The 15,206-nt window shown below is 34.7% G+C and overlaps 1 protein-coding gene across 1 annotated transcript in view; it reads left to right on the top strand.

Moving 5' to 3' along the window:
* The window catches only part of LOC308487199 (protein EURL homolog), a 28,779-nt gene extending 14,220 nt beyond the window's left edge, over positions 1-14,559 (top strand). Inside the window, exons 3-5 of the mRNA XM_081025218.1 lie at positions 7,344-7,883; positions 8,926-8,988; positions 10,397-14,559. Coding sequence (XP_080881344.1) covers positions 7,344-7,883; positions 8,926-8,988; positions 10,397-10,563 — 770 coding nt within the window. The 3' untranslated portion in view covers positions 10,564-14,559. The remainder of the gene's footprint in view (positions 1-7,343; positions 7,884-8,925; positions 8,989-10,396) is intronic.
* The last annotated feature ends 647 nt before the right edge of the window (positions 14,560-15,206 follow it).

Here is a 15,206-nt window from a genome sequence, read left to right as displayed (position 1 = left end):
TTTGGGCAAGTCATTTGCAATTTATACGCCTGTCAACACAAGAACTCAGTTCTACCCTGGCTTCCTTGGTTATTGAAGGTTGAGGTTTATCTTTTAACATTATCTCTCTCAACTCCTTGCTCACTGAAATTTGCCCTTATGATTATAAACATTATAATCATAATTATTGGATTAAGCCCTTTAACTGATTAATCCTTGTCTTAGCACAACGAAAACTTTAAAATAGAATAAACATCTCTAAGCCAAAATCTGTCTAAAGATCACCTGTTGCTATATCATTCTTTAGGGCAGTGATTTTCAAAATGTGGAAAAACAACTTGCTGAATCCATCTGTATATTGGTTTGGTGTGGTTGCCAGTAATTCCATCTGCTAGCAATGAAGAGATAGATAAACAATTACCTAATACTTTTAAATAATATGTTAGGTACTTGTACATGACAGACTCTTAAGTGACTCCTGAGTTAGCTAAAGGCATGAAGGGAGGGGAATGGAGCACTCTTCATCTCAGTACTCACTAAGGCACATAAGACAAGCAATAAAAATTTCCACGAGGTAGAAACCTGTCCTGTTGTGGGTTTAGAAAAGAAGTAAGCACTCTGACCGTCCATCCTTGCCTTCTCACCTCTGGTCTAATCTACCTTTAGTCCGATGGCAGTACAATCACTGAGTGGCTGTGATTGGAAATAGGTATATTTGAATTGAATCATGGTTTGGCTGCTGCTTATTCATCAGATGCAGAGTAGCCTGGTTGAATTGAGTGTGAAAGCATCATTGGAACAAGCAGTATTTACAAGGAAGCAATCCTGACCTGTGTCACTGCACAACCTTAGCATAGTGTAAGTTACCTAACCAACTGACAAGGCTGCAGAGCTTGCTAGGCCAGAGGTACCTGCACACTCATGAAGGAAATGATAAGAACTGTTTTGAATGACGAGCACTTGCCCTATTTTCAGCCAGTAGCTGCTTCTCATTACTAATCGGTTGCTCCCAGATCTTCTGATTTTGTTTTTAAGAAAAACCAAGACTAAAAATTGTAAACGTATTTTTTTTTTTTTAATACTCAGTCTAAACAAAACTTGTCTGCAGTATGGATCCAGACTTCAGACTATGGGTGTGGCACTTCTCTGTAACAGAGCTTTCCCCCTATTCCTTTTACCAGAAATGGGAGTCTGGTCCTCAAAGCCAAAGAAGTAACATCTCAGTCCTTTTGAGTCTTTCTTAGTACAACAAAGTTCAGGTATCCTCCCATTTTTACAATTAACACTTGCTTACTTGGAAGCTCAACATTACTTCTGTATGAGCAGCACATAAACATGCAGGTGCCTGTTCTTTTAACAACTAAGGTAAGATCATCATGAAAAGGAAAACACTTACTCTTGGAAAATTTCTTTAGCTGGGCAAAATGTGAGCCTTCGTAAGAAAAGATTTTGAAGCAGGACTGTGTGGATTGTTGCACACATTGTTGGTCATGTTTGAAGGCAATATGTTTAAACCTTTTTTACAGCATGTTAACCTGGAACTTAAATCACAACTAAATTTTCTTGCCTTATTTAAGTATGAAGAAGGAACACAAAAACCCACCATTTGGAAAACCAATACTGCCAGTTTTCTAATTCTGTTTGTTTAAAGTGCTCGCTCTCTTAGAGCTTTCCAGTCTATTACCAATGTGATGACGTGTATTACAGTTTTACATCCAACTATTGGTCGTATTATATTTGCTGTACCTGTGAAACACCAAATTATATGAAGCCATTCCTTTGATTCGGAAATGAAATACAAGGTGTGATCAAAAAATGTGGTGAATATTTAAATAAAAATGTATTACAGTAAAAGACACATTGCCATTAATCCCCCTCAAATACTCCCCCTCGCTTCGAACACTCATACCCCATTGTTCTTGCCACTTTCTGAAGCAGTTCTGGAAGTCCTCTTTCGTGATTGTATTTAGTTGTGCTGTGGTGGCTGCTTCGATACTCTGAATCAATTCAAAACGTTTACCTTTCATGGTCATTTTGACTTTGGGGAAGAGCCAGAAGTCGCACAGTACCAGATCCAGTGAATAAGGTAGATGAGGACATCCTGTAATGTTTTTATTTGACAGAAATTGCCATATGCCAGAAGCAATGTGTGACAGAGCGTTGTCGTGCAGGATGATTTACAGCATACTTTAAAACACACTTTCTTTCAACCGTAGCTCACACCCGACTGACTGCACTGTACAAGATGAAACTTGTCATACACTAAGGTTTGACGCCCCACTTCCCACATTGAAGATCTCTGCCTTTTTGTGGATGACACTCGGCAGCACACACAAATACAGCAGCATTCACTGTATTTGTTGATCACACCTCCTATAGTAATCAAATTCAGAGTGAAGTGTAATTAACAGAGTAAACGTGTGTAAGGTAGTCAGATGATATGATTCAAGCATGTGTGAACTACAAAGCCATGTAGTGTGAGTGTAGTCGGCTGAGAGATGGTGATATGTGACAGAACCAACTAGTAAACCATCAGGAAAATATTGCTTAGCTTACCTCATTACCATCAAATGATAAATAAAATCTTCAAGAGGCTAGGGGGAAAAGCCAAGGACAATGGGACATGTGATAGAACTTGTTAAGTGTTTTGGTTTTTGTGACTATGTTTTAGTTCCATTTGCAATATCATTAGGGGGAAAAAATCGTTACGATAGGCAGATTAAATATAAGCATGGAATTGCTCTTATTTTAAAAGGGTGACAGTGGTAGGTTGACCAAAAAAAAAAAAAAAATCTACATTTGAGTGGCTTTTGCTCTTCTATAGGTTTAACCAAGTTTTCTTAAAGTAAATTGATTTTTAAAGAGGAGCTTGAAGAATAGAAATGGTGATAGCAAGGCAGATGGGTTAGTAGGAGGGTTCTCAAAATATGTGAAAATGGTATAACAAAATCAGAGATGAAGTAGGAAACAATAAACTATTGAATAGGAAGCGCTTAACATTTTAAAAATACCACTGTTCATACAGCAATGTACTGCCTATGTTAATTTCTAAAAAAGCCTCTGAATCCAAAAGAAACTAGTACTTTAAAAAAATTAGCAATTACAGTTGCCATTGAAGGTCTTGGTTCTCTAAAAATAATGACCTCATGATAAAAAAGGTTACATGGACATCTTTGAAGTATCTTTTACAGTTTTCATAATAGTTAGGATGCCAATTACATTAGCCTTCAAAATTTTTATTAGTAAGCAAGTTGTAGTGCAGTTTTTGTTGAACTGGTTTGGAATTCCTTATAATGCAGCTCCTCAAAAGTATCACTCATTTAATTGCATTCAGATTCATTCCCTTTCAAAAGCTGCTGAGGAAACAAATTAGTGCTCAGAGCTGTTTACGTTTGTGAATGCAATTAAAATTGAAAAGTCAGGGAACTTGTTGTGATCTCTGAAAATAGCAATGGTTGTTTCTCTTACATTAATTTGAACCAATGAGATGGAAAAAACAAAATCACTTCAAGAGTTTATAAAATGGCATGTATATTGCTGATACAAATTAAGTGAGCTACTTACTTTGTTTTCTAAATTTAAAAAATTTGTTTTAAGTATATGAAGTAGTGTATTTAAGTTTTTTGTGTCCTTTGCTACTGCATGGGATATTTTAAACTTTATAAAGCAAATATTTTCAAATTGAACTTTAAAACTCAGTCAACTTTTAAAATTATAGGAGAGCAGTACAGATCTGGATGAATGAGCTGCAGTTTATATAAAACAGCCTTCCTTTATATTCAGTGTATATAAATTCCTATTAAAAATGTATAATTGAGTAGAAGTTCCTGATTTTGCTTGGCAGATTGAATGATGCCACAGGAATGCAATCTCTATCAGTGCTACTCATCAGACTAATGGCCCATTAAACTAAGTATAGGAGTAACTTCACTGGAAGATGCCTTTAATTAACCTCTGAGCAGCCTGGCAAAACTGCACATTCTGGTTCCCTTGCTGGGATAGGCAAAAACATTCCATTGTATTAGATTTTGAATAATTGGTAATACGTTTTGGTTTGGTTTTTTAATATAATTTTAATTTTCCTTTATTCATTTAACTACTTTTTCTTGCATACTCATATGTGCCAGGCACTATGACACTGCGGATGTGTGTAAATAGATGCAATCTCCTTTCTCACAGAATTTATGTTCTAGCAGGAACTAAAGGCCAGTGAAGAGGCAATTGGAAAATCTGGTGTGATGAACTAAGTCAGATGTATTGGTTAGAAAAGGTTTCTTAAAGGAAATGGAAACTTAAAGGAATTATTTACTATCTAAAAACTATCTATTTTCTTAAAGGAAATAGATAGGAGATGATGACCCAGCCAGTGCTGGGGTGTGGGCGTGGTGATGGAGTGAAGCAGGATTCGGGAATGTACTGCTGGATTTTATGGGAAGGAAAGTCTATTACGGTGGACAGCAAATGTCTCCAGGAAAATGGGAGGCTGCTGTTAAGGATGACTCCCAGGTTTCTTCCTTAAGCAGTTGGTGATGCCAGACTCAAGAAGAGACTCTGGTTTGGGTTTCGGGGGTGAGAATGAAGAGGTTTGTTTATTTGGGCAGGGTGAGTTTGAGGAGCCTGTGGGACATCTAAGTGGAAATGTATATACTGTATTCAGAACTCGTCTTGCCTATGGCACTTTGTATCATGTCTTTTTTCAGACATTCTTCTCAGTGTCTGAAAGAATCTGAAATAGTAGTTGCATTTATATAATTTCACAGTAAATTGAATATTGTGGCTCTCTGATTTTGCTGTTCATCTCAACAGATTACTTGTATGCATAAATCACGTTTATCTGGGTTCCTAGCATTCATTTGGGGATTTAAGTAAAAATTAAAAGAAAAATTATTTCTGGAGGAAGAAAGGTTATATTACATGAATTACTAAGAAACAACAATGAATTAAAAAGCTTTAATTTACAAGCCCACATTATGCTTTTAAATAGACATCTATTTTATTGACCTGTTGTTGAAGCACGGGTACATGAGGAAATTCATTGTATAATATCATAACTTTTTATCCTTTTAAATACAATTTCTAGACAGATTTTTAAAACTGGAGTCTAAATAAATTTTTAAAACTTAAAAGCAAAATTAATTACTTTGTGTAGCCTAGTTTAGAACCCTTTTTATATGCTAAAGAATTTCTTTTCATATAGACTTAAAGGAGAATCTTCTAATGTTTAGATACAGCTAAATCATTGCTACATGGATTAGAGCTGTGGCAGTGGGATGAGAATGAGACCAATTACTTTTTGGGGGTACAGGCTAGCCATGTGTTGGCATGGAGACCTAAGAGAGTTTATAGAGAGTCAGGAAGCTCTTTAAAAAAATTTTCCAAAATTAGTGAAATAGGCAGGATTCAAGTTCTCTCTCCCTATCTGCTGTGTACCCAGAGCAGTAAGTATTAGAATCAAACAGCAGAATGGAGCTGTTTATTTGTTTATAATTCACACCAACTGCTTTTTTTGTCTTATCTATGATCTAAAACATAATAACTTTTAATATTTTTATTCTAATAAGCAAATTTTATGAACTTTGTGATAACCCAGGTGTGCACTGGGTTATCTATCAAATGGAACTTTGAGATTCTGCACTAAAACCATTTTAACTTTGTTGGAAATTTGACCTAATTGGAGAATAACGGGTAAAAATATAAATATATGCCAAAAAAATGTATACAAGTGGACACTTTGGTCAACGTTGCTCAAGCAGTAGTTTGCCGTAATTAGAAGTCTCTGGACGCTGATGGTAACCACTTTGAGCACCTCTTGTAATTTCAGAAGTTAGCGGTATGTATCGAGTATTACAATTTTAATAGTTTTCCTTTCATAAAATATGTATACTTTTTTTAGCATCGTGTGTGTGTACACACAATTGCAGTACAAGTAGCAAAAGGGTAAATGTGTATGAAATCCTAATTTCAGTTTTTATGCTCAGTGGGAAAAAAACAAGGCTGAGATGTTTGAGTTTACCTATGAGAGCAGTTGTTCACCTGTTCTTACAGAGAGCTCATTTAGCACCATTTTTGGTCATCTCAGCAGGTCTCACCATTGTCTGATATTATATTGTTTTAGAACAAATTAATCTTCACAAGCACTTTTATACCTGATTTTAGTACCATTAAAGTGCAGATACTTCATTATCTTACTGTTAGGCAGAGTTCAGAGCTCAATTAAGAAAATTGTTACAACTTCAATTTTTAAACAAAGGATGAATACAGAATGTAATTTTTTCTGATGAATCAGCTAAAACTTTTTTTTTAAACCCAGCACCTGAGTGGCTCTCCACTTACTCTGTTTTCAGAGCTAAGCAGATTTAGAGTACCGAGTTCTGGCAGGCATTAATTTTTAGCTTCACATCCCTATTCACCATCAATATAAGAACACTACTTTTGACTTGAATAATATGGCTTGAACTTAGAAAATGTCTGAATGTATTCTGTATTCTGTATATTTGGAAATGTATTCTATATTTTAGAAAACAATCGAGATAGCATACTTAAGCTCTTCTGACAAGATGAGATATAAAAGTGTAATAAGAAAAAAAAAGTGTAATAAGACTATTATGTATTATTCCATTTATGGTGTGTAATGAACACTTAGGAGTTGAAGAATTATACTGGCTATTGTTGTGTCTTGGCAGATTGAATTGACTGCTATATGAAAAATAATTTTGTGTAATGCATTTTTTCTATAAGGTTATCTTGATAAGGTTTGGTAAGTATAAAACAAATGTGAAAACATTTTAGATGCTTTCATACCTAAAAACATACATCTAAACAGTTCATTGACTTTTTTGAGGTTTTTATAATGTGTATTTTTCTGGTTCTCATCTATCTTTCCCCAGTAAAACCATAAGTAATAATTTAAGAACATGACTTGCTATGTTTTTGTTGGGGGGAAAAAAATGTCAATCATTTCTATTATTGAGCCTTATAATGGAAATTTTTGCACCTGTGTACTTCGGGACGATTATGAAGAAAGCATTATAATGCAAAGGCCAAGTTTCTGTAAATATAAATTGCTAATTCAGTAGTATTTTTTTATATTGTATGCAGTAACCTGCCTCTGAACTAAGATTAAAATTGAACTTTTAAGTCTTTTAAAAGGTTTGCTATTCATAAGACTTTAATATTACTGAATATATAATTAAATTGAAGCAGAAATTACTAAACCATATTTTATTAATACCAATATTCCTTAGCATTTTCCCTCTGATGTATAAACTATCAATGACTCTGTGTTTTACTAAGATCTGTATGTATTTAACGCAATTTATGAAAAACAAAATTTTCTCAAGGCTTCCTTTTTTTTCCCCCTATAGGAGTACCAAAATCTGATCTCTTGCACACTGGATCGTTAAGGGGTCATAAAGACTGCTTTGAAAAATACCATTTGATTGCAAACCAGGATTGTCCTAGATCTAAGCTTTCAAAAAATACTTATTATGAAGAAGTTAAAACCATTTTAAGTAAGAAGATAAACTGGATTGTACAATATGCACAAAATAAAGATGTGGATTCAGATTCTGAATGTTCTAAAAATCCCCAGCATCACCTGTTTAATTTCAGGCATAATCCAGATAAAAAGTTACTCCCACCGTTTGATTCCCAAGTACCAAAGTATTCTGCAAAGTGGATAGGTGGAGGTATAGGTGGCGTCTCACACTGCACACAAAGAATATTGGAGCAGAGGGAAAGCACAGGCTTTGGGCTTGCGATGTTACAAGACTCGGGTGCCACTGTGTGCCACAGTAGTGTACTGTGGTCTCATAGTCACAACCAGGCACAGAAGAAAGAAGAGACAATCTCCAATCCAAAGGCTAATGTCCAGACTCAGCACCCACATTATAGCAGAGAAGAATGTAAGTAAAACGGGGAGAAAGCTGAAAGATGGAGTCTTGTTGGGTTTTTTTTTTATATTTTTATATATGTCGTGTCAAGAATTTTGCTGTACAATTATAGATTTGGTAAATAGAGTGTTTAAATGACAGGTTCACCCTAGAAAAAAAGGAGATGTCTTAAATCTCTCCATCAGTTCTGGAATAGTCCTTAGTGTGTCCTAAGCATTGGAAGTCTACAGCCCTATCATTTGTTTTGCCATTCTAAATTACTAAGCTAAACAGAACCAACAAATTGAATTGGAAAGTTCAGCATTCATATAGTTTAGAAATACAGCCTCAAATTGGCTCACACACATATTGTCACGTTGCTAATCCCTGCAAGACTAATTGACTGGGGGTGGCATTTCGGAAGCAAAAATCTGACATTTTACTAAAGGCTAAAGGTAATGTGTTATTTTAAAGTTGGAAAAGTGACTCATTCAGTCTGCATCTACAAAAACTCACAGAAGCTGAGATCATTTTAATTGGCTTAAAATCAAATGATTTTAGAGCTAGAAGGGACCACAGGTCTATTTTTAATACAACTTCTTGATTTTGCATACGAATTACCTAATGTTATATAACTAGATAGACAAATTGATTTTTCAGACTATTTCTAGAGTACTTTACAGTAGTGTTTTTTCAGACTGCTATCATGAACTAACTATTTAGTAGCATTTAAGCAAAAATCGACTTGATGGGTTAGTGACTCACTTTTTAAAAACTGAAACAAAATAGTTAATATCAGAATCCAGTGGACCTAATCTGAAGTACTTTTTGGTGAAACGCTTGTTTCAGGTGGAAGCGTATTGGGGGTGATGTAAAACCTCTTTCTTACTGTGGGGTTGAGGTTAGAATTTGAAAACTCCACACTGCAAGAGTTAATGAATCCTAGGGTACTGCTGAATGTTAGGCTGGCAGATGAGTACAAATATTTTTTGTAACTAGGAGATTGTGTTAGTGATGTAAGCAGCCTGTTTCCCCAGGTTGTTGTGGTAATAATGAATATGTTCTCATGTTTCAGTGAATTCGATGACTTTCGGTGAGGTAAAGCAACTGAATGCAAAGCTTCGACAGCAAATACAGGGTAAAGAATCAGTGTAAATGTTTTTTGTGTATGAAAATTTTGATACAGAAAATCCTATGACAGGATTTTCATCTGAATTTAAATTTGGAAGTGGGATTAGAACCTGTTAGAGTTTCCACAGCAAAAAGAATAAGAAAACAACTTACTTATCAACTGCAGGGGAAATCAGTTTTTCTTTTTTAAGTGAGAATGGAAACTTCAACTTAATCTCTACCTTCTTACTAACGTTTTATTAACTCTACTATTCTGCCAGGCTCTGTGCTAGGCGAGCTCCCTAACAGTTTTTTAAATTATGAACAATTTCAAACACAAACACAGTGAGAATAGTACAAACATAATGAGAATAATACAGTGTGCTTCTTGACCCATCATCACCAGCTTCAACTATTATCAAAAGCATAGCTAATTTTCCTTCATCTCTACTTGCACCCACACCCCCGTCCCACCCCAGCCTGGATTATTTTGAAACAAATCCCAGACAACATACTGTTTTGTCCCAAAATACTTCAAGATTTTATCTGAAAGATAACGTTACTTAAGCTAATCACAACCTCATTATCACATCTGGGGGAGGAAAAACCCAGGAAATGTGATAATGACACCAACAGTTAACAGTTAATATTCAGATTCCCCAGTTGTCTTTTTTTTTTTTTAACTATTGATTCTCATTTAAGTGAGGAAACTGCATTTAGGAGAGTGTGAGGTTGCTTACAGAGATCATGCATTCAATTAGTAACAGATTAAAGGTTCTGACCTCTCCCTGTCTTTTTAACTCCAAAGCTAGTGGTCTTTCTTGGCCACACAGCCTCTCAGAATAATAAAATAACAAGAATAATAGCAACATTACATTTATCAAGTACTTATTCTGTGGTAAGTACTTTACAAATATGATTCTTATTTAATCCTCCCAGTAACCCTGTGAGTGATTACTCTGATTGAGGTGACACATAAGAGAAACTTAAAACAATTTAAGTTACTTGCCTGAGACTTACAAGTAGGAACAAAAATTAAATATTCCAGGTATTCTAATTCCAAAGCTCCTTAGAGATGTTTCCAGACCTAGGTACTAACGGACACTAACTTTTCATAAATTAGACATTACTGACTTAATTTGTTTATATTTCACATTGAGAAAAGTGCCTCAGACATAACTGTCATTTCTGCTGCACTTCTGTAGTCGTTGCTTATGACTATTAAGTTTCACTTGATGGAGAAAAGGAATTCCGAACTCCAGTTGGCTGTGCAAAGTGATCAGCATCCTAGGATGCTCAAAACACAGCTCTTTCCTTGGTGTCAAATCAGTCATTGCAAACATGCACCCAATGCATTCAGCTAGGTACTTGAAACATAAACCACAGGATTAGCTTTCTGTGTACTAAAAACGGAACTACCTTTTAAATCTTTACAGAAGTTTTTGAAGAGTTAACACACCAGGTGCAAGAAAAAGATTCTTTGGCCTCAGAGCTCCATGTCCGCCACGTTGCCATCGAACAGCTTCACAAGAACTATTCCAAGTTACCTTGTCTGCAAGTGGGACGGACAGGTGTGAAGTCACACCTACCCATAAACAACTGAACTCAGCTGGCACCCACTGCCCAGGCCCTGCCACGGACTGACTGCTCTGCGCTGCCTAGCATGCAGGCTCTGAAGAAGCTGAAGAAAGTTATGGTCCATTTTTTCATGGTCATTAAATTTGTAAAGCTTAAAGGCAGTATTAACATCTTTGTCAAATACAGTGGATTGTTACACTCTACTCTTCTAGGGTTAATCATTTTGGTTTATTTTGGGAATCTTTCTTTCCCCGTAATTACTAAATGGCCCTCCCTAATTACCACACGTGACTACTTAAATATACTGTTACAGCGTGATTTTATTAAACGTGGTTTAATGTAATTCAACTTTCAAAACAATAGAAGGTTAACAAACTCCTTAGATAGTCTGAACTACTAAAGATAAATTTTAAGAGGGAAATGGAATTCATATCGCCTCTTATTTATTATGAGCAATATTTTAATATGAAAATTTTATATATAAATGCTATTTTAGGTACCTTTCCATTCTCTATAAATGTCTATTTGAATGGCTCTCTATGTTATATTTACACTTTCATGTGTGAATATGTTACCCATATTTCACATCACTGCATTTTATTCTCTTAATACACTGTTTTTACAACTTTGTTTTCCAAAGATAAGTGTATTTTGGAGTAGAAATCTATCTAGTTGAATTGTTTGACTTCTAAAAACTCTTATGAAAGAAGAATTAATAACTTTTTAAAGCAAATACACAAGAAAATAAAATATTTTTTTCTAACGAGCAGTTCTGAGTTCATTCAGGAAAAAAATGCTAATCTAGCTTTTGTATGTCAACTTATCTCCACAGAAGTAAAAGCCTCTTCTACTTCATGATTGCTTTCATTCTAATGACTTTGATGTGTTAGAATTTGGACAGAGTAAGTCAAGCGTCATTTCCAAGTTCAATGTAATATCTGTCTTCAAATTGTGCTGTGAAGTAATTGTCCCATCTTTGAAAAAAATTAAAATTATTTTGTGTGCCTCTTTGGATAAAGGTTCAAGAATCCTTAAACTGTCCAAAGTTTGTTACCAACATCAGAAAGCTTTGGAGGTATTTTTCTAAACTTTAGAATCAAAAGGGCAAGACTGCTTGACACAGAAAAACAAAACTAATTCAAAAAAAGCTCATTTTGAAAAGGATATTCACATAAGTTGTGACATTTCCAAAGAGTTCTGAATAGGTTGTCTCAAGCAGCTAGATAAATTTTTTAATAATGTAGTATATAGTAAAAGCTTTAACCAATGCAGAATTAAAATGGGCTCTAAATTGTTTTCAACTGGTGCTTAGAATGTATTTATAACATAAGATCCTTTGCTTGAAAGAATCTACAGAAAAGCCCCATACCTTGGCAGCTTCGTATATAAAGAAGGAATGAATGACTTCTGCTGTAAATTTGGCAGCCTGCCCTGGCTTGGGTCCGATTTTCGTCTTGAACACAAATAGTTTTTGACTAAGCAAAGAAACACCTCAAACTAATAGGAAACAACTTTTTGTAATGCTAAGATGTATTAAATTTGCTTGAGAGTAGTACTTGATATCTCATTGACTTTTGTTTTGTTTTGAAGTATGATGTAACTGCTTTTTTTGGAGACAGGTTTTGAAAGATGATTTCAATTTCTCCTGATTCTTTGAGTCATCCAAAATGAATTTAAAATCCAGGGCGTTGGGAGGAATTGCCTTAGTTTTTGATAAGCTTTAAATTGAATGTGTGCAATAGCAAAATCTCTGTAAATTTACAAGTTGAATAAAGACACTTCCAGATGATGCTAGTATCTTAGTGCCTACTGTGTTTCCCTGAAAATAAGACCCAGATGGACAATCAACTCTAATGCGTCTTTTGGAGCAAAAATTAATGCAAAACCCAGTCTTATTGTACTATAATATAAGACTTGGTCTTATATTAATTTTTGCTCCAAAAGACGCATTAGAGCTAATTGTCCATCTGGTTCTTATTTGGGGGAAAACCTGGTAGTTGTTGTGGTCACATTTTCAAAGTTGACTTCACTTTTTGGGGGCATAGTTCATTAAGAATGTCACCATCCAGTGGCTTGCACACCTTGTGCTTCTGTTTAGACCACTTAGGGACAGCTATAAATTTGGGGAGGTGTTGCAGTTGGTATCAGTAGTAGCATATTTCCAGAAGGTGAGCCATATGGTGCAGCCCTGAACACAACAGCGTGACCCAAAGAAAGTATTTTCTTATTTCTTAAAGAATTTCTGGCAAATAGATAGCTTTACTAATGAGTCTGGAACAACTGGATGGGATTGCGCATGTACCAAGGTCTTAATCGGGGACTCTGATTTATTCCATTTAGATACTTAAGCTCTTCAAAGGAAAGGTGCTCTAAAAAAATACCCGCGGTGCTGGCACTCACACTCATACTTTATTTGGATAAATATTCTAGTAAAATAAATTTTTGTTGAAGTATTTTGCACAGCAGTTTATCCAAATATTTGATAAACTAATTTTGTATTCCAGTGTTAGTTTTCTTGATTGAATATGCAATTATTGTACATACTAAAATAAGGATGAGGGACAGAGTTGAGGTCCATGTTGAGAATATGAAATACCCCCAATATTGGTTACCATACTTGGCTATTATGTACTGTTGGAAGTTTAGAAGAAAATCTCATATATACCTTCAGTTATGAAACGAGAGAGACTGCTAATTAGCCATCACTAATATTTTCAGAGTTTATATGATTAAGCGAAGTGAAATAAAACTAATGTTCACATTAGGTTTCGCAATTTGGCAAGTTGAATTTAGTTTAAAAAAATCAGTTTGAAGTCAAAAGTGATTTTGACCACATAAGATTGTTCTTTTTAAAGATTAAAGTTTTCAAATCTGTTTGGCCTTTTATCATCCTTTAAGCCTAGTATTTAATATCCTAATTTGTCTTTTTTTTTTTTTAAGGCATGCCCTCAAGACACCAATAATGGATGATGAAGGCAGCAGAATAATGTTTTGTCCTATTATGTAGTTTCTTACGTATAATGTTGGGGCAAAGAAATGTTCTTTTTCAAATTATATGCTCATTTCACCACAAAGTGCCCATTTTTATATGCATTTGAGGATTATTTTTTAAATAGCAAGCTCATGTTGGAAAGTGAGTTCAGAAATATAGTCAAAATATATTGTATTTTGTTGTTGGCATCTTGACAGACATCTAGAGATTTCTCAGGTTTCTCATTTCACCGTATTCTTTACCACTGAAAATGGTTTAAGTGCTTTTTTTTTGTTGTTTATATAATATTTTTACCTTGGTGTTCATATGCTTCAGTCTTGTCAGCCAATTTTTGCTAGTTTTTTTAATTAGTTTTTTTTGGATCTATTTGTGTGTGTGAATGTTTGCCAGTTTGGGAAGAAATCTGCGTTATTAATGTAAAATGTAATACAAAATGTACATGCTCTAAAATTAAGCAGGAACTTCTAAAAAATAAATTATTTGTGTCACTTAGTAGAAGGTTCAGGTTAGTGACCCTAAAATTAGGTTATGACATGAAAACTTTTAAATGGTACAGAGTCAAGTTCTTGTGTTACTAATATTTTTTCGGATTTATGCCAGTTTACTGATACAATTGCTTATTCTAAAGTAAGGTATTAGAGTATTTTTAAGTACTTACCAAAAAGTTTAGTACTCAAAAAACTCTTTAAATATCTTTCATTCAGATGTGGCTATAAAGCAAAGATAATTGATTTCATTTCAATGCTTAATTGCATTTTTGACTTTAGATTGGTGAAAATCATTGAAGAAATTTGTGGTAAAAATCAGTACTACCGTGTTTCCCCAAAAATAAGACCTAGCCGGACCATCAGCTCTAATGCGTCTTTTGGAGCAAAAATTAATATAAGACCCGGGCTTACTGTACTATAAAATAAGACTAGGTCTCATATCAATTTTTGCTCCAAAAGATGCATTAGAGCTGATGGTCCGGCTAGATCTTATTTTTGGGGAAACATGGTATGAGAGAAAACTCAACAGGTTACTCTTGCCAAATTAAGTTTTATGGTGTTAAGGTGAGAGAGAGTATTTACCTGAATAACAAGGTAATAGGGCTCTGGCACCAGTGTGGGTATCTTGGAGGAGGGCTATATAATACAGCGTTTGGAAGGAAAAACAGGGTTCTGTCTTGCATCTCGTATTTTCATTCACGTCATCCTTTCCTAACCGTCCTTGTTAAAATGTGGCCTAATGTATGAAACAATTTGGTTATGTTGCTGTGAACCACCTTATAGCAAGTATCTAGCATAAAGATGTTTTTAGCTTCTAGTTTGTAACACACCCTTTTCCTATTCTTTTTAGTTTAAGAGTCCAGATTACTAATGCATTTTAGTAATCTTAAACAGTCACAATTTTAAGATTACCAGAGGGAAATCATGGAGATGAGAATTGACCTCCATCCTCCCCGGCTTCCCCAAAAGTGTTAGTTGAACCTCCTTACCTACACTAAAGCAAAGGGAATTTTAGTAAATGTGTTTCTTATTTCTTTCAAACGTGTAGAATGTTTATTTCCAGTCTACTACCTCCAAAAGAGACAGTGGAGAAAGTTCAGTAGTTCTGTTAAAGCCATTCCTACTTTTACAATTTGTTAACCTTGCTTTAAATCTGAGTAGTTTATACTATGGTCATTGAACATCATC

The sequence above is a fragment of the Rhinolophus hipposideros genome, assembly GCF_964194185.1.
Source record: "Rhinolophus hipposideros genome assembly, chromosome: 2".
In the NCBI taxonomy this organism is placed as follows: Eukaryota; Metazoa; Chordata; class Mammalia; order Chiroptera; family Rhinolophidae; genus Rhinolophus; species Rhinolophus hipposideros.
This window is presented reverse-complemented; position numbering and strand designations above follow the sequence as displayed.